This window comes from Saccostrea cucullata, unplaced genomic scaffold (genome assembly GCF_032062105.1).
Source record: "Saccostrea cucullata isolate Sc308-1 unplaced genomic scaffold, CSIRO_AGI_Scuc_v1 ctg16, whole genome shotgun sequence".
NCBI classification, from domain to species: Eukaryota; Metazoa; Mollusca; class Bivalvia; order Ostreida; family Ostreidae; genus Saccostrea; species Saccostrea cuccullata.
This window is the reverse complement of record NW_026933130.1, coordinates 293,386-317,857: the sequence shown is the minus strand read 5'-3', so window position 1 is coordinate 317,857 and position 24,472 is coordinate 293,386. Positions and strand designations below refer to the sequence as shown.

Below are 24,472 nucleotides of genomic sequence, written 5' to 3'. Positions count from 1 at the left end.
AGGCTTATATAAACCAAACTTGTACAAATGATGCATCAAGGGATGAAAACTCTCAAACTTGCTTCAGATACTGGATTTTAATTATGTTTTCATGATAAAGAACTAGTTTGAAGTTTTATATACATGTAGGTCTATTCGAAAGAATCAGATCAAAAGTGCATAAATTTTGTATTTTTGGATGTACACCTTTTGTTAGTTTAAATTGTGTGACTTTGCCTTACTTAAAGACAACATTCGTTGAGGTGAGCTCTGTAATCTCTGATTACCTATGTTTCATTTGAGTGATCAGGTTCAAGATTTTGGAAGCAGGTATCATTTCTAAGTAACTATAAACCCCATGTTGACCAATCTTGCATATATGATACATCTGAGGATGCAAACTACCAAAGTCCCTTCAGAAGCTAGAGCAGACTTACTTTTTCTGGATGAGTGACTATTTTGAAGTTTTTTGAACAGTTTTATGCTTAATTAGGTAAACATAAGCCTTGTGTTGACCAGGCTTGCATGGATGATGTATCTGAGATGCTTACTACAAGAGATGCTTCAGATGCTGATGCTAAATCATTTTCTGGATCAGTAAACAGGTTTAAGTTTTTTAAGCAGGTTCATTAACTAACATTAAATCCTGTGTTGACCAAACTTTCATGGATGATACATCTATGGATGCATACTTGCAAAGTTGTTTCAGAGGCTGGCTCTTATCTGCATTTTCCAATCATTGGAGTAAGGGTAACATTCAAGTGTTGACACCTGTTCATTGTTGATTCAGTTTTTTTCTTGTTCTCACTTCATAAATGTTGTGATTACTCAGTTTGTGTGTTGAGGAAATATCTAAGTGTTACATTGTCTTTGACCTGTTGATGTCTTTGTTACCAGGCATGGGGTAGAAAAAGACTCATTCCAGGGAAAAAGGCAGACCATCACTGTCAGCAGGAGTTCAATGATGACTGTGGCCAGTTCCCAATGTAAAGGTAATTATAAGAGGCAGTGTGCAAGTACATGGTTCACTCTGTCCACTGTCTATTCTCAGTGTCTGTGTTAATTACTGAAATGTCTAAAGTTTAGTCTTCTTACTGAGTGAATACAGTGGACCCTCAGATATCCGGACGCCAGATATCCGGATGCTTCAGTATCCGGACGATTTTTCATCGGAACGAAATTTTTAAATGTCATTTTGTCTTGTTTAACTGGTGATTCAGATATCCGGATGCTTCACGGACAAATTTACTGGGAACCAAAGCGTCCGGATAAGTGAGGGTCCACTGTAGTTATAATTTAAGTTTTATTGATGTCTTGGTTTTTCTTTGTTCACAGATGGATGTGTATGCAACCATAATGAGAAGATGCGGTAGCATTCAGAATCTACTTACTTCTTGCACCATTTCATGATCATTCACTTGTTAATCCATGTTAACTGTATTGGTCCCTGACCTCTTGACTTCTCATTGACAGGAGGAACAGCAACTAGCAGAGCCCCGCAGACGTTGCAGCAACCAGGATCCAATTCCTCAGCCAGGAAGCCTAATAGAGAAGCATTTTGAACTTTCTTATCATCTTAATCTAACATAGCTAACCATTCCCCTCCCCCTCCCTCATGTCTTCTCTTGACCTAACCGTCTTCACTTGCTAACTTCTTTTTGTATTAATTTTCATGTCATGTCTCTGAATTTCTGTGATTTGTTTGATTGTTTTGAATTTGTACTAATTTTCTCTTAGTTGTGTACTTTCAGAGACTGGGAGGTGGTACGACGCTGGAGCAGCAAGGCCGGCCAACAGATGAAGATTCCATTGCCCAGTTATGTCCGTCGGCCAACATTGGCCAGAGCGGTAAGTTACATGCTTTCTTCATGAGATTTTTAGCTCACCTGAGCCGAAGGCTCAAGTGAGCTTTTCTGATCACATTTTGTCCGGCGTCCGTCCGTTCGTCTGTCTGTCCGTCTGTCTGTCTGTAAACTTTTCACATTTTCGACTTCTTCTCAAGAACCGCTGGGCCAATTTCAACCAAACTTGCCACAAAGTATCCTTGGGTGAAGGGAATTTTTTTTTATTCAAATGAAGGGCCACGCCCTTATTCAAGGGGAGATCATTGGGAATTAATGAAAATTTAGTGGTATATTTTAAAAATCTTCTTCTCAAGAACCACTGTGCCAGGAAAGATGAAACTTATGGGGAAACATCCTCAGGTAGTGTAGATTCAAGTTTGTTCAAATCATGACCCCTGGGGGTAGGGCGGGGCCAAAATGGCCAACCAAAGTTTTACATAGAAATATATAGGAAAATTCTTTAAAAATCTTCTCAAAAATGACAAAGCCATAATTCATCATATTTATATGGGAGCATGCTCATGTAGTGTAGATTCAATTTTGTTCAAATCATGACCCCCCGGGTAAGGGCAGGGCCAAAATGGCCGACCAAAGTTTTACATAGAAATATATAGGAAAATTCTTTAAAAATCTTCTTCTCAAGAATGACAAAGCCATAATTCATCATATTTTATATGGAAACATGCTCAGGTAGTGTAGATTCAAGTTTGTTCAAATCATGACCCCAGGGGGTAGGGCGGGGCCAAAATGGCCAACCAAAGTTTTACATAGAAATATACAGGAAAATTCTTTAAAAATCTTCTTCTCAAGAATGACAAAGCCATAATTCATCATATTTATATGGAAGCATGCTCAGGTAGTGTAGATTCAGCTTTGTTCAAATCATGACCCCCCGGGGTAGGGCGGGGCCAAAATGGCCGACCAATGTTTTACATAGAAATATATAGGAAAATTCTTTAAAAATCTTCTTCTCAAGAATGACAAAGCCATTATTCATCATATTTATATGGAAGCATGTTCAGGTAGTGTAGATTCAATTTTGTTCAAGTCATGACCCCCCGGGGGTAGGGCGGGGCCAAAATGGCCGACCAAAGTTTTACATAGAAATATATAGGAAAATTCTTTAAAAATCTTCTCAAGAATGACAAAGCCATAATTCATCATATTTATATGGAAGCATGCTCAGGTAGTGTAGATTCAAGTTTGTTCAAATCATGACCCCGGGGGGTAGGGCGGGGCCAAAATGGCCAACCAATGTTTTACATAGAAATATATAGGAAAATTCTTTAAAAATCTTCTTATCATTTTCTAAAAAATAGCAAATCCATGATTGGTCATGGGACTACTTTTGGATTTAAACTTTACAATAAAAAGCCATTTTATACTAGTCCTACCCTTGGTGCTCAGGTGAGCGATGTGGCCCATGGGCCTCTTGTTGAATTTCTGTTTTCCATTATGACATTATTTAAAGCAGCTTGGGTGCTCCTTTTCACTCCTTTCTTTCTGTATCATCAGGAAAATGGTCAAGCAAGCGTCGATCCCACTGTGACATGCAACTCCTTGGTCTGTCTGCAGCAGTCTGGAGAGAAGGGACCGACTGCAGCCAACCATTGAAGAGAGGGTAAGAATCAAGTCCTAACACCTGTCCTGTGCTGATTCCGTTTTATGTCTCATTCTCACTGAATGAAGATTGTGACAACTGTTGATGTCTTGTCTTCGTGCCTCAGAGATGCAGTGCAAAGTGCAGCCCTCTATCCCCAGCTCAGAAGGGGAGCCTGTCACCTGAAAAGCAAGAGTGCTGAAAGTTCCGGAGTCCACTGTGGCCACACCAAGGAGGGTAAGATGCTATGCTTGTGCCTCGCACTCTGTGGCTTTCTTTATTTCCACTCTTTCATTAGTCTTGACACACTTCTTTGACTTTTCCACCTTCGTTATTGACAGGTCAAGGTCAGACTATCCTCATTCTGGAGACAAAGTTCGGACCGTGGCCTGCTAGAAGGAGTGGAAAGCCTTCAGGGATATACTGCAGCCAACCCAAGCATCTGAGGTAATAAGACATGCACTGTATACATCTTGTCCTCTGTTAGCACATTTTGCACTCTCTACATCTTGCATTCTGTGTGCTTGTGTATCTGGTTTTGTGTTGAGTGTTGTTTTCTTAGCCTTTGACCAGTTGACGTCTCTGTTAACAGGCACAGGGTTGGACTGATCTCCTTCCGCACAGGTGGAGCAGACCCTCGCCCGCCAGCAGGAGTTCGGTGACTGCAGCCAATGCCCAGACATCAACAAAATTACAGAAGAAGAGGAGAGGATTACAGAAGAAGAGGAACAGAAGAAGAGGAGTCCATTGGCCGAAGCTGTATAACAACTAACTTTGACAAAAGTTGTAAGTAAAGACGCTCAGCAGCTTTTGTTGTACTTTTTAATTTCTTTTTATTTATTCTTACTTGATTAAAGGAGCTTCTGTCTTTTTGTGTTATAGAGATTCCATCAAACCCACTGTGACGTACAACTCCTTGGTCTGTCAGCAGCAGTCTTTTTAGCTGGGGTTGACTGCAGCCTGAACCATTGAAGAGAGGGTAAGATTCAAGTTAAAATACACTATAGTACCAAAGTACTGTGTTGATTTTTATTGTTTTCAAATTTTCACTTGGTATGAATTGCCACGTCTGTTGATCTTTGTTTTAGGGTTTCTACCATAGATATCCAGTGTAATTGCATCCCTGCATCCCCTTGTGAACAGTAGACGATCATTTAAAGCTGGAGCAATGCCTATAAGTAAGGTAAGAAAGAATAACAAGCAGGTTCATATACAATCTTATTTTGTTTATTCCTGATCATCTTTTTTCAAGTACTTTTGGACAACGTAGCATTATCCAATAAGCTTATTTTGCTTTATTTTATATTAAATATTTGGATCCTGTATAATGTTAAATTATATTCAGATTACCATTAAGGCTTTTGAATGTTTTGTTAAAGAATGCAAATATATTTGATTTCCTCTTTTGATTTCTATTAAATTGTAATCTGATTGACTTATTAACTGTTTTTCCTTCTTTGTTACATGTAGAAAACAGGATATCCCATAAATCATCTGAACCATCTAACAACATAGAACAAAGAAAGCTGTGCAATACAACTGAATAGATTTATACTAGGAATAGAGAGAATTTTTGCTAAAGAGATCAACAGTATTCTGTCGTAAAGATCTGTGTGTTAATCTGTGACCTTGTACTAAAGATCTATGACTCATCATTATGTGTGAGGGATCTGTGACCTTGTTTGAAGGATCTGTGACCTTTTGTAAAGGATCTGTGACCTTGTGGGAACGACCTCTTACCTTGTGGGAAGGATCTGTGACCTTGTGTGTGAAGGATATGTGACCCCTTCCTTCAATTTCTGTGTCCTCAATGTGTTGAGGATTTGTGATTTGATTTAAAATACAATTAAGTTTTTTATTTACAATCTGTGACCCTGAGTTGGGGATCTCTGTCATTGTGATAAGGATCCTTGCAGTATGTGTGAAGGATCTGTGACATTGTGTTAAATATCCATGGCCCTGCATTTTTATAAAGGATTTGTGACCTTGTTTTAAGGATCTGTGACCAATCAATAAGGATCAATGATCTTGTGTTATGGATTCATAACCCTGCAGTATGTGTGAAGGATCTGTGACCTTGTGTGAAGGATCTGTGACCTTGTGTTGCCTACTCAAATTAAATAATATGTTTTTACATTATCATTAAGATTTATACAATCATATAACTTACAATAAATTATGTCAGCTTTCTTAACCTTTTCTGAGTTTTGTATACAACTAATTGTCATGGAATATATTCTTTTTGATGTGAAATCCAGTTAACAATGAAATATAATTTTTCTGAGTTATGTATAGCTATTTTCAAGCATTCACCCAGTAAACAATAATTTCCACTAATGAATAGCTTCACAATGAGACTTAACAAATAAACCAAGATAATTATAAATCTGAGCATTTTGTTTGTATTATGCATCCATCTTAAGGAGAATAAAAGTAAAATGAAAGTGAAATTTAATGGTGTTTATTGGTATTTAACCTTATTTTTTAATATTATCTTTTAATTCTTCACAATATTAATGGAATAAACAGAATACAGCAATTAATTGACTTAATCTGATCAAGTCTCTTGTTATACTTTGGATTATATAGCCATCTACAAGAGTGTAATAGTGTAATGACTTTGAAACATACTGTATACTTATAACAAATCCGATATCTCTATTACTGTAAATGACTTCAAATAAACAATGGCATAATTATGAAATCTGAGTTTTATTCTTTCATGTCATCTGAGTCAGTTGACTATTGCTTATCATGTTTTCTGCCCCATGATCAAGGGTTCTGAAGGATGGTTGGGAATATGCTATATCAATTGATGATAATTAAAATTGTATGATGAAGGTGCCTCTTCCATAAATTAATTGTGAATTTCATGGCCCCTGGGTCTAAGGCAAGGGGCTCTTGTTTATAGAGTGAAAATGTCAATCAATTCTATAAAAATCTTATTCTCTGCCAATGGGTATTTAGCAGATAAAATTAGTGCATGGTTTTGATCTTCCAAATTACCAAATTATAAATGAGTAAAGAGACAGGAGTTCCTTGAAAAGGGGGGGGTCTATTGATTACATACTGGTAGTATTTAATATTTCTTTGAAAATCTTCACCATGCATGGGCGGATACAGAATTTGTGATTAGGAAGGACGTGGATAACTTAGTTCAGGCATACTTTGGTTTTATGACCAGAGTTTACTGTGATGTGGATCAGCACCAAGGTTAAAGTTTTTGTTTATTATAGTGGGTCCAGCTGTAAAGTCAAGGTTAAAAGGTCAAATATACATGTATCTATCTATATATATACTGGTTGAAAGGTTTTGTCACAATGAATACAAATGTGAAATATTAAAAGTCCAAGCTCCAACTGTTTAAATGTCATGGCCAGGATTAAAGTGTTGTATTTTTTTGTAAAAGTGTCACTGTGTGTCAAACTCCAAGATCAGTAGGTCAATTTTGGTGGTACCAGAAGAAAAGTCTTGTCACAAGGAATGCATATGTGAAATATGACAGCCATAATAGCCCCACCCACTAAAAAGTTATGGGCAAGATTAAAGTTTTTGCGGACAAACAAACAGACAGATAGATAGACAGACTGATGGACTGACAGAGCAAAAAATAATATTGGGGGCATAAAAAAACATTTGATGCATGGATTTATATAAATTTTTGGACTACCCCCCCCCCCCCCACTTTCAATACGCACAATTTGCAGTGTTTTCAAAAAAGGGTAAGTGGTGTGGTAGGGTTTTGATAAAAAAGGTACTGAAAGATATGGCACGCCAAATTCACAAAAATGAGATAAACCTAGTTTCACATTTGATAAACTAGGTTTATCGACTGTAAACTATAGTTTACAAACCGTAAACTATAGTTAACGATTCTTAAGCATAGTTTTCATCTGTAAAACTATATTTAACGGTTGTTAACTATAGTTTACGAATGCTAATCTAAGTTTATCTGTCTGTAATAAGCGTTAACAATAGATTTTGTTGATAAACATAGATTCACGTTTGTAAACTATAGTTTACAATCGTAAACTAAAGTTAAGAGTTGTTAATCAAAGTTTCACAAATCGTGAAACTATATTTATCAGATCATTAACTATAGTTAACGGTTTGTAAACTATAGTTTACAAATCGTGAAACTGTATTTATCAGATAATCTATGTTTTGCAATCGCAAATGATTGTTTTCGGTGATAAGTATAGTTTACGGTTGTGAAACATAGATTATCGCGTTAACTATGGTTTACAGATGTAAAATATAGATTAACGTTGTTAACTATAGTTTAAAGTCCGTAAACTATAGTTTACAACCGATAAACCTAGTTTATCGATTGTGAAACTATGATTTGCTCATTTTTGTGAATTTGGCGTGCCATAGAAAGAAGTTAGATCCTTAACCCCCCACCCTGGAAATAGGATGTTTGCGTTTTGTTTTCTTTGCTTGTCTATTTTTTCAGGTTTGATTTTTATTCTATGACACTATGTTAATTAACAGTAATTAGTGCATTATTTCTTTGAAAATCTTGATTGATTTCTGCTACTAATTAAGCATCTACTCACTGGAGACTGAAAGAATTATTAGTCGTTCCCCTTTGCTATTTACCTAGATGATAATTAATCACTAGCCTAAATAATAAAATTGATTAATGTCAATCAAATAATAGAATAATCAATTATAAATGTAACATTTTTGTAATATTAAATAAATACAAAAAAGTACCTTCCACAGGTTTTTTAAATGGTTAAGGTCAGACGACACGTTCCTCAAAAATATATAATTTTTCTTAAGAATTTGTCATTGAAGTATAGGCACTTAAACAAGTTATTTCACAAAAAATTAGGGTACCTTACCAGACGTTTGGTCAAGATACCATAGGGTCATATTTCTTATATAACCCTTATGGGTAATATTCTAAATGGCCTAAAACACAATTTTTGGTGTACTTATAATTAAAAACATTTTAAAAACAATGTAGAAATCAGGAGAGAATGACAAATATGAATTTTTTTATATAATACCATGAGATACAAAACATATATTTGAGGAACGTGTCGTCTGACCTTAAGTATATTACTTAGTAAGACTTGTAAATAAAAGATCAATAAAAATAATGGGACAAACTTACTTTATCTCAGACTCTGTACATTAAAAATTATTTAAAGACTAAATGAGACATATGAGAGATCAAATGAGATGAATTTAGTAACAGATTTTAAGAACCATTGTCTTCTTTAGTCCTTGAAAAGGGGGGGGGGGGGGTGCAAATGGAGGCACATTGGATCGGGATCGAGATTCAAGATTTTTTGCGCTTGCGTAGTAAGCATCACTAAAATTCAGGAGAAAGAAAATGGGGTGAACAGTCAACGTCGAATACTTTTAGAAAACTGTATAGTTTTGAACTATTATGCCCAACGCTTCGTTTTAGAAGCTTCATGATATAATATACGGTGAGTATGCAAGCATTAAGAGTGTCATGACATCGCTGCATGGCAATATTATACGGCAAGCGGTATATCTAGTCTTCCCGACTCCCGACGCCCGACTCCCGACGGTCCCGGATTTGGGATTTTTAGCGATTTCTTTTTTACAGGTGCACAGATTTTATTCAAACTTTTCAGGCACATTTTCTGGGTTTATATAAATTCATTACTGCATAAAAACTTTATGAAACTTGTCTTTTTATTACTGAATCAGCAGTATCACCTGCCAAAAAGCGGTAAATCTAGTACTCTGTTATAAATGTTAAAACCAAAAACGGACACCGATGTTTTCGTAGAATCGGGATTAAAACAACAAAATGAAGAATATATTTTTTAACAAATAACTGGAAAACCTCATTAAATTGTTGGATAATTTGTACGCACTGAAACTCAGATATTTTATTTTTGAACGCACTGAAACTCACGTATTTTTTTTTAAATTAAGGGCTATGCATTGCTTATTAATTATCGATACATAGCGATGAGCGGAGACGTGAGGTTTCGTAGATCTTAATATTGATATTATTTGGGAAGATATTTCTTCTTCTAAAAAGATAGAATCAGTGAAATTGAAGTTGTTAGAAAAGTATGAACAATTTAATTTTATAGATTCCAAACTCAAAATGACTTTTAAAGTCGGGTTCCTTTTAAACCTGTTAATGAAGATAATCTCTTATTATAAAAGCTTTATTAAAGCAGTGTTAGCTTTGGTAAAATAATTAATTTCCTTATCACCTGGCTGATACAATGAAAGTGGAGAAATATTCTGTCAAATTAAAAGAAATTAATTATGTATTGTAAACTCCTTCTAAATAAAAGCAATTAGCATGATTAGTATTAACCATGACTTGTTAACATAACATGTAACCGTGGACAATATACGATAAGTAGAATTAAGAGTATCTTAAAATCAGTCAACAAAAAGTAAAGTTAAAATAAAAATAAATTAATTAATAAAGGGGGGGCTCCGACGTATAAATGTCAATGTCGTACGTAGAGCCTGTGAACATAATGTGACAATGAACGATTTATACACGAAAAAAAGAAATTATATGGGTGTTTTTAGGCGTACAAATTATCTGGTATGTAAATGAGGTTTTCCGCTTATTTGTTGAAAAAAATATTATTCATTTTGTTGTTTTTAATCGCGATTCTACGAAAACATCGGTGTCCGTTTTTGGTTTTAACATTTATAACAGAGTACTAGATTTACCGCTTTTTGGCGAGTGAAACATCTGGTTTAGTAATAAAAAGACAAGTTTCATAAAGTTTTTATTCAGTAATGAATTTATATAAACCCAGAAAATGTGCCTGAAAAGTTTGAATAAAATCTGTGCACCTGTAAAAAAGAAATCGCTAAAAATCCTAAATCCGGGACCTTCGGGAGTCGGGCGTCGGGAGTCGGGAAGACTAGATATACCGCTTGCCGTATTATACAAAATCAAGGACTGGTCTAATCCAGTTCAGGGGTCTTGTACTCTAACAGTTGAACAGCGTAAATAAAGGTGAACAGGAGGGATCTGGATCCCTTACAGAGAAATTCAAATGAGACAATTGTAAAAATGTGACGAAATTCAAAAACGTAAGTAGGGATTGAATTTAATTAGCACTACTGAGGTCTGGTACAATCACTATCCTGGCGTATTGTATTTTCGACCTATTTAGATGTTCTTTATTAATTTATCGCAAACATTATAGAATCTAAAAAAACAGGGGCTTAAAATGTTAGCATATGTGTCGATAAATAAAATGATATAACCCAAATTGCAGTTTTGTGTTTATTTTACTTATATGCCATAATATGGATAAGGTACAATTTTCCTTACAAAAATATTAGCGTCTTGTGTTTTCGACCTAAATATAGTATCAACGCCAAATCAGTATTGGCTATAAATATCCATTGGATATTCCAAAAAATAAAAATACGATTGTCTGTCTCTCAAAAAAAAAATTGAACAAGTTGCATATTTTGGTTGCAAATAAATTTATTCGTTGGTTGAACCTATCTGTTAGTTGCTGTGCATTTCCAAAATAAATCAATAAAATTACGTTGCATTTTTCAGTAAAATTCTGTAAGAAAGTGCTGATATTTAAGGAAGAATAAAAATTGTTTGATCCATCCATTTATTTCAATATTCATGCGTCTCTTTGACAGAGATCTTAATTTTCTTTCGGAAAAATGTCATCAAAAAATCTTAGTAATGAACCGATTACGGCTTTGATTAATCAACAGATAAAATGTGCATTAGGAAAAAGACTAGAATTTCTGACATCGGTCTAAAATCGTCGGGGGAATTCCATTTAATTAATTATTTTGGGTATTTTCTCTACAGTTGTGCTTCAAAGACATTTTTCCAAGTGTAGCAACCGAAAATAATGTTCTACCGCGTAGAATCTGCATGGGAAGCCGATTGGGAAAAATAGGTCGAAAATACGAGGGTTGTTCGAAAAGTTCGTGGACGATGTCAATAGTCGTTATGCTACTCGCTAGAAATTTAAGATAAGCACATTATAATATGTAAAAATATTTGTTTTGTTGATGTGTAAAGTTTCATTCCATTCGATTTAACAGAAATCAATTTACTTCATTTAAAAATCCACATGTTTTGTACCCGCGGAGCACACTTAACGACAATATAACGTCAACGCATAGCGTCGAGAATTTCTTAAATATACTATCCTTATATATTTTGCACAGTGTAATCCAATGTCCATTAATTTAATCATTTTTCTTATACTTGAAATTCTTTTTTTATTGCTCTCGTTATATAATTTCCTGTGTTAAGGTTTTAATTTCTTTTATTACTTAAGTCTCAGGATACATACGCAACTCTGATTTCCTTTGTCTTTCCTTGACGTTCCAACTTTTTAAAGTTTTTGTTAAGAATGTTACAGTTAAATCGTAGCTTCACAGATTGTCTTCATCCGATACAGAGTCTATGTCACTCAAATACTGCCTGTACTATTTGTACACACACAGGCAACTCGCTTGTGACACATTTTCTTGATCCCTTCAACATTTTTAGAGTTTATTCAGGATTTTTCCTGAGTAAAATACAAAATTGCATTATTATCTGCTGCTCCGTGACGTTCTAAAACGTTATTATTTTTGTCGCTTTATATAAGGACAACTTATCTTCTCAAGGTGATTTCTTTTCAACAAAGCAAAATATTAAGCCAAAATTTGGTATACGAATAAATGTTACAATGTTTAACTTGAATTTCTAGGTTGGTTTTCGTTTTTGCTCTATTTTACAAAGAATATGACTTCAGACATTATATAGTGTATTCTCTGTAACTTACTAAATTTTGACCTTGCTCCGCGATCCGATTTTTGCATTTTTAAAATCTGGATAAGTTCTGAATAAATCATAATATTTTTAAAAAATTTAATACAAATCATTTGGATTTATTGAAAAAATATTTCTACCAAATTTGGATAGCATATGACGTCAAAGAAAAAAAGATATGACAGTTGTCCACGAACTTTTCGAACAACCCTCGTACAATACGGTCGAAAACAGGATACGAGACGATAGATTTAGCTACGTAACATGATTTACCTACTTAGCTTATTTACTCTGGGGTAGCTTTATTTAGCTACCAAATCAATGTATTTCTATAAAAATGCATTTTTCTCAGAGTGTGCAGAAAATCTCATTTTGATGCAGTGATCATTTTCAACTTTGAACACATCTGAAAACAGTTCATGAAAAAACCACTCTTGAAGAAATGTCTTTTTCTGCGCAATTGCAATCAAAGTTCTGAAAGTTTTGGGGCTATGTATGACTGTTAGAACAGTTACTCCTTGAATAAAATGACAAAGAAGTCCAGTTCCAATTAACATGATAATAGGTCGGTAATTATTCAGCACAATATAAGGTAATCATACTCAGTTATGCCTTACCGCACGCAAAAGAGAGGACAGTTGCCCAAACAATGGAATTACATGTTTTGCTCTTAATTGTTCAAACACAGCAATGTATAAACTCTCTCTGCTTTGGATTGTTTTTTTAAACCTCCCTAGTGATAAATATTAATAGTCATTTAATTGCGGTTTTTTGTCTCTTTTTAATGAAAAGAAAAAAATTGTAAAGCTGCATAGGTAATTCTTCCTACGTAGCTAAATTTAGTGATTGCACTAGGCCTGCTACTAATATTATTCCTACTTTTACAAAAGACACTACAATGTAGTTGATAGGGGGATGGAAGGGTGGGCAAAAGGGTGTGCTGTAGCAACATTTTTGAGAATATTAAGAAATTCCCTGAAATTGACCACCAAATTCATTTTATGAGCTCATGTATGCTTCGTACCACCTTAGAAATAATCCATTTCAAGAAAAAACTGAACAGATTGGGTTGACTTCATTTAATTTAATGATTGTCACAGATCAGTTGTCCTACATGTACATTATTATCAAGTGCTTCATAAAACACGAAGCCTTTTCTGATGGGTTTTAACCACTGATTGAGATTTATTTACATCTTAAAGAGAAAATTTTTCAAGAGAAAATAAAACAAAGTTGTACACAAATTTTAATAGAATTGAATACATTCTTGGGACTGCCTATAGTTGATTTAAAGTGTGCAAAATTTGGTTGTGTGGTGCTACTGGTGCACACCTTCCTCCCATAGGAATGCGCGATTTTATCAGCCGGTATATCGCGATTTTTTGTTGTGTGATACGTATCGTGATACGGAGACCTAAATACCGGTATTTAGGTGCATATTTATAAAGTCCAAAAATTATTCATTTATTTGTTCAATCTTTCAAATCACAATAACAGAAAGTCTGCAAAATGTTGTTGTAAAAGGTGAAAAAAAATGGCATCTTACCATCCAAATATGATTAGTTTTATTTACATAAAAAATTTTAAAAAGTGAAGTTATGTTTTTCTAGCATATTTTAAAGAAAAATAATGACTATTCATTTAAAATCATTGTAAAAATTGCTTGTAAAAATATCATATTATCTTGATATTTTGGGAAAAAATCGTGATATATCGCGATACGAAATTTTTAGCGATACCCATCCCTATCCTCCCAATCAATGTTTTAATAGACAATGTGTCTAGGTGAATTTCCCCTTAATGATCTGATGACCTGATGTTTGTTACATGTATTTATTTTGACATTATTTGTTTTAACTTCAAACCATTTCCATCAAATCCTCCTGGAAATCTTGATGTTGATTTCTGAACAAAGTTCATGTATTTTTCTCATTCATAAAATCAAACACATGAAAGAATATTCAGATTCTCATAGAACCAGGGTTCAACACTAACATATTTAGGCTTTAGTCCGGCTGGACTGGTGCTTGTTAACTTTTATTAGTCTGCACACAATTCAATGAGTCCATCCAAAAACAAAAAATCAATGTTTTAAAATGATATATTTAAAAATAATTATTACAATGTGCTTTTAAATTTTTTTTAGATAAACAAAGAATTTAGGTGAAGTGTTTTATCCACAGATTCTTTGAAAGATCGCGATAAGGAAGAATGATCATATTCTCTCTCTTTTTCTCTAGGCCTATACATTACATCCAAAACATCTGACATCTTACTAAAACATGTTCACAAAAATGTTTGAATTCATATCAATCAGTCCTAAAAGTAAGCGCTGAATTGACTCAGAATTATCTAACTACCCCAAGAAGCTAACAAAATACTTGTGGGTTTTTCCAGTAAAGTAGTCGGGAATCGCACATTTTTGTTTTCCAGAAATTTTTATTGGTCTGTTTGGACTAATTAGCCAAAGTTTTTTTTTAAGTCTGAATGAAAATGTATTGGTTTGAGACTAATGGACTGATGTTAATGTCTGACCCAGAACCCTGAGAATTTCGTTCAATTGCTCCCATGCTTCTTTGCAGAAAATTTGTTACTCTTGACCGACAGGTATTCAAAAATGATGAACAAGCTTTATATTGCATGTAATTTTGAAATGTTCACATCTGTCTTTGCACAAATAATCACATTACTCAATTAAGACAAAAATATTATTCAAATATGTAAGTGATAATGAACAGTGATGTTTTTCTCTTTCACTAGAGAGGTCATTTAATCAAATGTGAATAAACATCAAAGTAGTGAAGTACACATCTTATATATATGCTTTTTTTTCATGATTTAGATTTCGTGTACATATAAGGCCATCTTTTATAATGAATGTTTTTGTCCCTTTCCCGACTCGTAAAAAAATTGGTTGGTAGGTAGGTGGGAATTTTTTCCAAGATACTTTGTAAAAAAAACATACTTATTGACCAGATGAAAAACTTGTGAGAAAAAAGAATTTTAAAAAATATGATTTCTTGCAAGTTAAATAAATGTTTTGAGCTGTGCCATTTTTAACCAATCCACCGGGAGTGGACAAACAAGTTTTTAAAGTTGGTCTAATGACCAAAACTAGAATCAAAGGATTGCTTGTAAAATCCTTGTGTTCTCATCAACAAAACAAAGAAACAGTAAACACTCTCTCTGAAAGTGCCACTGACCTTGTATATCTTTTCAGTGCAAGAAGGGTAAACATGAAACAGGTGTACATACGTAATTGTTTTGTTTATTAAGAGAAGAAACTTGGGAAGTAATTAATTTTCATTTACAAATTTTTAAAATGCATAGGCCTGGAGAGATTTTTTTCTTGTAGCTGAATACAATTTTTGTAATTACATGTATCCTCAGAGGATAGTCTTAAAAGACAGAAATGAAATGAAAATCTATTAAATCTGATTATCATCCTTAGTTTGTTCCAATGTCTTTGAATACAGAAAGGGAACTACATGCAGTAATGTGTGTGTGTGTGTTATTTTAAAAAAGTGTCCTTTGAATAGTTGAATTAAAATGAGCAAACTGACAAATACATGTGATCAACCTTTTATGTAAGTGGGATAACAAATATCAGTAGACTTAAGTTTATTACCCCTATAAATATATGTAATGTATATAACCTTGGATTGTTTTACGTGTAGCTCACCTGAGCCAGTGATTTTCTTATCAGAGCTTGTCAATATAAGGAGGTGAATGTATGTAAGTCTTTATTTCCAGTGAAAATTTGTCATATTTTTATCAGTTTTCTCTTTAAAAATCTCTGGGTGAATTAGAACACCCCCACCCCCCAAAAAAAACATCTTTGGATGGATGGGATTTGAGATTACAAGTTTATAAGCATGAAAACGGTATATCATTACAAGGATGTTTACTTTGAATGAATTCCTTAGAGTTATTTCATATATCCCTTCCCTGCAGTCCTTCACATATGAATTATGGAATATAAATTCAAAAATAGCTGTGGTATGGGCCCACAATGAGGGTCAATTTTTTACATGGAAAAATATAGTGTTTTATCCAGATTTTTTTGTTGTTGTGTTTTTAGCTCACCTGAGCCGAAGGCTCAAGAGCTTTTCTGATCAAAATTTGTCCGTCGTCTGTCGTTGTCGTGAACTTTTCACATTTTCATCTTCTTCTCAAGAACCACTGAGCTGATTGCAACCAAACTTGCCACAAAGTATCCTTGGGTGAAGGGGATTCAAATTTGTTCAAATAAAGGGCGTAGCCCTTTTTCAAGGGGAGATAATTATGAATTAGAGAAAAATTAATGGCATTTTTTAAAAATCTTCTTCTCAAGAACCACTGGGCCAGGAAAGGTGAAAGTTTTACATAGGAATATATAGGAAAAATCTTTAAAAATCTTCTTTTCCTGAACCACTGGGCCAGGAATGATGAAACTCATGTGGAATCATCCTCAGGTAGTGGAGATTCAAGTTTGTTCAAATCCTGACCCCCGGGGGTAGGTTGGGGTCAAAATGGCCGATCAAATTTTAACATAGGAATATATAGGAAAAATCTTTAAAAATCGTCTTCTCCAGAAACACTGGGCCAGGAAAGATGAAACTCATATGGAATTATCTTCAGGTAGTGGGTAGTGTAGATTCAAGTTTATTCAAATCATGACCCCCGGGGGTAGGGTGGGGCCAAAATGGCCGATCAAAGTTTTACATAGGAATATATAGGAAAAATCTTTAAAAATCTTTTTTTCCTGAATCACGGGGCCAGGAAAGATGAAACTCATATGGAATCATCCTCAGGTAGTGTAGATTCACATTTGTTCAAATCATGACCTCCGGGGGTAGGGTGGGGCTAAAATGACTGATCAAAATTTAACATAGGAATATATAGGGCAACCTTTTAAAATTTTCTTTTCAAGTATTTCAAAACCATGATTAGTTAAATTTATATGGAAACATCCTCAGGTAGTGTAGATTCTAGTTCGTTAAATTAATGTTCCCCTGGGGGGTGCGGGGGTTTAACCAATCCCCCCCCCTCCCCCACCTCAGTAAACTTTTAGTTCTGATCTGATATGTGCTTTTTCCTAGCCGATGTGCTCAGGTGAGCGCTGTGGCCCCTGGGCCTCTTGTTATTGATATGCAAACATTTCCACATAGTGTAGATGATTTTCAAAGCATAGCTGTAAGTCTTAAGTGGTGCAACAATAAAAAGATTTTTTTAAAAAAAATTAAAAGCAGTAAAGAAAGCTTTTGTTTCTTGTTGATATCATAATGAGGCCCATTTTACGGTGTTATATTTAACATTTATCTACTTTACTGCTTGTCAGAAAAATAATTGAGATACAGGTGAACCACGTGTAAAAAACATGCTGACATTATTGTTGCTAGATTTCGGATAGAATGTTATTTTTATGATGTCATAACTGACTTGGTAATTGTCTATTCTCGGATTTCAATTAGCATGTCTTTTGTAACTGTTATCTCTACCTATTTTAATTGAAATTCAGTTTACCCACACTATTTTTCTCGTCCTTCTCTATTTTTTTTAAAACTTTGCATAAGTACGGGAAGGTGATTTTTAAATGTGGGGGTCAGAAGGTAAAAAATACTGGTATCCAAAGAAATGTCTTATCTCAAAAATAAACAGGTGAAATATGAAAGACCAAGCTCCAACCCTTCACAAGTTATGAGTATAATGTTAAAGTTTTGATGGGACACACAGATAGACAGGCAGATGGGCAGACCAAAAGCTCAATGTCCCCAAATCTTTAATAAAAAAAAACCCATGCAAATAAATTGTCTAATTATTAACTAATCTGAACATTACAAATTGTAAGAAATGGTTCATTTGAAAATTCATTATACCCCCCGCAAACGAAGTTTAGGGGGGGTATATTGGAATCACCATGTCCGTCTGTCCGTCTGTCTGTCCGTCTGTCTGTAGACGAGATTTTGTCCGGACCATTACTCAGAAACTATTGGAAGGATTTGTCTGAAAATTTGTACACATATTATTCACCATATGAAGTTGTGCACCTGATATTTTTAATTTTGATTGGATTATTATTTTGAATTTTACAGGTGTTTTTTCATTTTTATTTTGTGGTTTTGTCTGGACCGTTTCTCAAAAACTATTGCAAGGATTAATCTGAAAATTTGTACACTTATTATTCACCATATGAAGTTGTGCACCTGGAATTTTCAACTCTTTTTGTTCATTTTTCTGCATTTTACAGGTTTTAAAAAAATTCTATTTGACTTGTTCATTTTGGGCTCATGTATAATGTTTGAGACATAGAATCTAGAATATCTGTACAAAAACGTGAACTACAGCTTAAAACTACTCATAAAAACTTAAAAAAAGAAACATCATCAAGTGTTAAAAACAGTTTTTACATTGCACAGAAGCTAATGTAATTTCATTTGTCTCTTGGGAATAATGACTGGACATGCATCCAGTTAAAGATAAATTAATGAGTTTGGTGTTGGAAGTCTCTTATCAAGCGTGTGTGTGTTATCAAATCTCCAGGGAATAAGGCACAAGAATTAAAGATCTCTCTTCTCTTATTCTCTTAATTGTAATTTATTGTCTGTCAAAACACTTCATTACTGGATGAGCACACTATTTTTCAAGCTCTTTATTTTCAAAATGCATTTCAAATTGATATATCAAGATTAATTTGATTTTGTATAATGGTTTTTTTTTCAACAATCTGTTTGCAGAGTGACATAACACATAATTGCAATAATTTTTTTTAATGCAGTAATAAAAAAAAAATTAAATGAAAAGATTAAAAAAAAATGTTACAATGGAATTACAATGTATTATTATTGATGTTTCATTTGGTTGCACCTCCGTTTCATTCATTAAGAAACATGATGAGCAATTATATTTCACTGCAAATTTTTGTATTACTAAGTAAATTGTGAACATGTCTAGATCCATAAAGTATTTTTGAATTGGCACCTTCTCTGAAAAACCCAGCGGGGGGTATTTGTCCCTATTGGACAGTTCTAGTTTATTTTAAATGAAAGTTATTTTATTTTGGATCTAACAGTAGATCACTTTTATTGAACTCTTAAGTGTATTGTGAGGGTTCTGAGGAGGTACCCAGAATTACATGAATTCATTTTCAAATATGAATTCTTATGCTTATAATTTTGTATTTATTGTTTTAGTTGATGTTTAGCACTTGCTATTGAAGAAAATTGCAAAAAACCAAGATGATTTGCTTAAAGGTAATGTACACACCGAAGAACTATAATTTGACAGGATATTTAAAAATTCATGATTGATAAAAAAAAAACGAATTTATTTGCCCACTTCAGTACTGGTTTGATAATAAAATTGAATTTCTTTGCCCATTTTGGTACTAATTTTCAAACACAAGCCTAAGTGAGATTGCTATATATGACAGATTCTTCATTTTTGGTGCACTGTGGATCCCACTTCATGTCGGTAGCTCGGAGTGAGAGGGAGAAGATGCCAGCACAAGCCCCTCAGTGGACAGAGTTCCTATCCTGCCAGGTACAGTATAATGAATATTGATGATCCTTAATATTGGTTTTTTGACATGTTTAGAACAAACAAATTCTAGTCTTGAGATGTACAACAGTCTTAATTACAAGAACCTACTCTGTTTTATCAGCTCTGAAAAAAATTTCATTCTCATTGGTTCATGTATTTTACCATAGATAATTACAGGTAGAATCTAAATATTTTCCTTACATTTGTTGTTTAGGTGTGTTACAATGTCTTCAATGAGACTGACCGTCGACCAGTCAGCCTGGCATGTGGACACACTGTCTGCAGAACATGTCTGCTCAATCTCCCCCAGAAAAAGTGTCCGTTTGACCAGTGTGCCATTACGAGGGACGTCAGTGAGCTGCCTGTTAACTACGCCCTGCTCCAGTTGGTGGGAGCCGCAATACCAGCTGAGAGTGAACAGCCTGCTCCTATCCCTATTCCAGAGAAATCGAAACATTATGAGTCAGCAAAGCACTGTATAGAAGAAATAGCTCTCTATCTTAAACCAATATCTGAAGGTAGAACTTTAAGTTGTGATTAAATTTAAGGGGTGTTAAGAAAGTTCATTCCATGAAATATTTTCAAAATTTTCAAAGTGGTGCTTCACTAAAGAGATGAATTTTCAATTATGACACAATCACTAGACTGTGCTTTAGATTTATAGCAATTCATTTTTCTTTCATAAGAAAATATATATAACATATTTAAATCACCTTAATGATAGAAATGCTGCTCAATTTGGATGAAAATAAGGATAATTTACTTTTGTTTCTTCACAGCTTCATTTTCATTAGACAAGTTGATGAGCATAGGTATAGGAACAATAGATCACTTTTTAAAAGAATAGCTTTGTCATTTTGAAATTTTTCACTGACTTGATAATTTTTGCATGGTATTTGAAAGGATGTTTTGACCTTGTGGTTTATATACATGTATGTCACAAATATGTGTCATCCCTATTTTTTTTTGCAAAGACATCATCTGTTTTAATACTTGCCCTCCCCTTACCGATTCAACAAAAGACAGTTAAAACCATATCAGAAGCAAGAATTGACCATGTTAACATGAAATATCATCAATTGTAAATATGTTCTCATTGTATTTATTTTCGAAATAAAAGAAAAATGTGGAATGAACTTTCTTAACACCCTTTATATTCATACATCATTAATTTTGAAAAAAATCTTTGCTTAGGGAATGAAAATGAGAGTTCCGTTTTACAATATTTATGCCCCCCTTCGAAGAAGGGAGGGCTATTGCTTTGCTGCTGTCTGTCACTTAGTTTGTCGGTCCATTTAGTTTCCTTCATTTTCTTCACTTGAAATTTGGTATACAGATTTATCAGCTGAATATCTAGGTCAAGTTCTGTTTTGGGTACGATCGTGCCATTTTTGACAGAGTTATGCCCCTAGGACTTAGAAAAATTCCAATTATTTGCAGTTTCTGTTCATTTTCTTTGCAGAGATATTTTGGGTATGATCGAGCCATTTTTGTTAGAGTTATGCCCCTTGGACTTAGAAACAATTCCAGTTATATGCAGATCTGTTCATTTTCTTCACAGAAGCTGCACATACTGAAATGAAATTTGGTATACAGATTTATCACCTGAATACTGTTTTGGGTATGACACGGCCATTTTTGATAGAGTTATGCCGAGGATGGTGGCATTAGTGTTTTACAAACATCTCTTGTTTCTGCACAGGTTGTACAACAGCTGCAGCAATAAGTTCTGGAAGTAGCAGCATATTAAGCCGCCCAATGCAAAGAAAGGTTGTCTCCCTTGTGAGTTGTCAGCTAGTGGAGGAGGAGGGCAGAGCTCGTGCTGCTCGAGCAGCCCGCTCGCTCGGTGAGCGGACAGTTACAGAACTCATTCTTCAGCATCAAAATGCTCAACAGTTATCATCCAACTTGTGGGCCGCTGTGCGGGCTCGTGGATGTCAGTTCCTAGGTCCTGGTATGTATCTTAAGATAAAAATTAACATTGTGCCAAAAATGATTTATTTTGGATATTCACAGCCATTGCTATATCGGAGTTAAACATTCAGTTATAGGACACACTATTTAAAAAGGAGAAAAAGACAAACAAATTATTTCAAAAAAGTATCTTGTTATATGAATAAAAAATAAAAAAAGCTAGCATTTAAATGTTCTTGTTTGCCTATTAAGAATTATTGATATCTGTATCTCTCATTTGGACAACAGCATTTTTGAAAAAAAAAATATATAATGGGTGTCATGTTCCTAAAATAAGGATAATTGAACATTTTCAGCTATGCAGGAGGAAGTTCTTAAGCTAATTTTGTTGGCTCTGGAGGATGGTTCCTTACTGTCAAGGAAAGTCCTGGTGTTGTTTGTTGTCCAGCGTCTGGAACCTCAGTATCCCCAGGCCTCTAAGACAGCCATAGGTCACGTGGTGCAGCTGTTGTACAGAGCTTCCTGTTTTAAGGTGGGTCAGACGAACCAACTCATCATGATTATAATTTTTCAGCAATATTGCAAAGGAATGTATGTTTAATACATTTTTTATAGGTTTCATATTTTAGTCCTTGACAGACCTCAAAAAAGGAACTGTCTTTTACAATTCAAGAAAAAATAAAATTTTAAAAAATCTGAGCTACATGTAATTTATACTAGTCAATTATGTACCCTTTTTTCACCCCCCCCCCCCCTCCCCAAATTTTAAATTTTGAGTTAAATCTGGTAAGTGAATAGAGTTAAAAATCTAAAAAGTAGATTTTAAGGCAGTATTTGTGATATTCAATACAATAAGAAATCACAACCTCATTTATCTTATAGGTCACAAAGCGAGATGAGGAGTCCTCTTTGATGCAGCTGAAGGAGGAATTCCGATCTTATGAGGCCCTGAGACGAGAGCATGACTCCCAGATCATACAGATAGCCATGGAGTCTGGTCTGAGGATTGCGCCGGACCAGTGGTCATCGTTACTGTACGGAGACACCAACCACAAATCACACATGCAGTCTATCATTGACAAGGTAGGACAGGAAAACGGAAAAAAAATGCCACAGTGTATCTTTTATGTTTTGCATGTATTATCAACCCTTGTTCAGCTTGAAAAAAAAAATCTTTTTCTTTAAAACTGAAAGTTCTAATTAGCTTGTTCAGAGGAAAGCTTGCCCATGCATTGTTGATTTAGATATGATCAATGATCCTGGGAGATAAGGCTTGGTTGAATCATATGCATTAATATAAACAATATGAGAACTACTGTTTTTTAATCTGTCAGATTTCTACTTGTAGCTAAAATTAAATCTTACAAATCTGTATTTATTTATTTACAGCTTCAGACTCCCCAGTCCTTCACTCAGAGTACCAATGAACTAGTGGTGGCCCTACAGCGGAGTGGTGACCCGTTTAATCTACAGCGACTCCGCCCACATTTAGAGTTCCTGGCCAGCATTGATCCCAGTCCTGGTATGTCTAACAAACTGGTATTCTATAAGCCATAACCTGAATTCTATAATCCATAACCTGTATTCTATAATCCATAATTTTGAATTTGCATTTTTGATCAAAGGTACAATTTAGAGACCATTAATCTTCACATATTTTTGTAAATTTTTATTTTGTATATAATCACATCTGTGTATCACATTTATTCTTGGACTTGAATACTAAAAAAAAGGTGTGAATTGCTAATCTCTTAATACAGGAAAACAAACAAGATTTAAGGATCAAAAGTTAGATTTTTTAACCAGAAAACTAAAATGTATTATTATTGATAACAGAGGCCCCTACTCCATCTTGGGAGAATTTAGAAGCAGTGATGAAAGCTGTGAAGACAGTGGTCAAGGGTCTGGTGGACTTTATACAGAGTAACGGAGCAAAGAAAGTGGACAACTCAGCGTATGTTAATGTCCGTTACAAGACCAGCATGTGCAGAGATCTGTCTGAGAAAGGGCGCTGTCCAAGGGGAACTAACTGTACCTTTGCTCATTCGCAGGAGGAATTAGAAAAGTAAAGAATTGATTTATGTTAAAGGGAACAACGTTCTGAAAATGTAGATGACTTTTTCATTTCTGATGACAATTGAATAGATGAAAATGAAATTCAAAGAAATTTAATGTATAGTATGGGGGTAAATTTGAAACAGTAATAATTAACCAGTCGAGTTGTCTCTCTTTTGATCTTTTGAAAGGTTGATTTGTCCTTAAAATCAATTTTACTATCATTGATAAGAAGTCATTTTATTTTCAAATTTTGTGTATAGAAAATGTGCTACCTTAAAGATCAGCGAGGCTATTCTAAATTACAAGAAAGTTAAAGAATAAAATTTCCATATATCCTTGTATGCTTACATGATTGCTTGATAGTAAATAATATGTATGCTATTGCAATATTGATTCAATTAATGCTAAGTGTTGGCCAATTATTTTCTGAAGCTGTATTCTATCAATGCATGATTTGGTTTTAGAAAAGAGGAAGTGTGTTTTAATGTTATAGCATATGTTATACAAACCCTGATAATATTTTCACACATGTCATGTTTATATTGTCCATATCTTAAAAAAAAAGGTTCAGAGCAAGAAACAAAAGGTCTGGGAGAAATGCTTGTCCCGCTAGTGATACTTCGACCTTGACCTTAAAACAGAAAGTCCAGTTGGACCATATCACAAGAACATCTCTGGAAAAGCAGAGACAGTTGAGCAGCAGCAGTTCTGATCCGGCCATAAAAGACCAAAAGTAAGTGGATTTATCAAGTGGTAGAAAATTTATGAATAAACGTAAAACAGAAA

The 24,472-nt window shown here is 34.3% G+C and overlaps 1 protein-coding gene and 1 long non-coding RNA gene across 4 annotated transcripts in view; both read left to right on the top strand.

Annotated features, from left to right (window-relative positions):
• Positions 1-1,451: 1,451 nt before the first annotated feature.
• LOC134237317 (uncharacterized) lies at positions 1,452-4,111 on the top strand. Of its 2 annotated transcripts, none has more exons than XR_009985803.1 (5): positions 1,452-1,827; positions 3,339-3,444; positions 3,553-3,660; positions 3,765-3,870; positions 4,016-4,111. It is a non-coding gene; the product is annotated as an uncharacterized LOC134237317 (long non-coding RNA). The 2 variants fall into 2 exon arrangements; XR_009985804.1 differs by having other exon boundaries at positions 3,339-3,455; positions 3,566-3,660.
• A 4,627-nt stretch (positions 4,112-8,738) lies between these two features.
• LOC134237318 (roquin-2-like) overlaps positions 8,739-24,472 on the top strand; it is a 42,496-nt gene continuing 26,762 nt past the window's right edge. For both annotated transcript variants that reach the window (XM_062719422.1, XM_062719423.1), the window contains exons 1-10: positions 8,739-8,870; positions 19,366-19,425; positions 19,605-19,714; positions 19,929-20,232; positions 21,417-21,668; positions 21,985-22,160; positions 22,511-22,711; positions 23,018-23,150; positions 23,465-23,693; positions 24,252-24,419. In XM_062719422.1, coding sequence (XP_062575406.1) covers positions 19,640-19,714; positions 19,929-20,232; positions 21,417-21,668; positions 21,985-22,160; positions 22,511-22,711; positions 23,018-23,150; positions 23,465-23,693; positions 24,252-24,419 — 1,538 coding nt within the window. In that variant the 5' untranslated portion in view covers positions 8,739-8,870; positions 19,366-19,425; positions 19,605-19,639. The remainder of the gene's footprint in view (positions 8,871-19,365; positions 19,426-19,604; positions 19,715-19,928; positions 20,233-21,416; positions 21,669-21,984; positions 22,161-22,510; positions 22,712-23,017; positions 23,151-23,464; positions 23,694-24,251; positions 24,420-24,472) is intronic.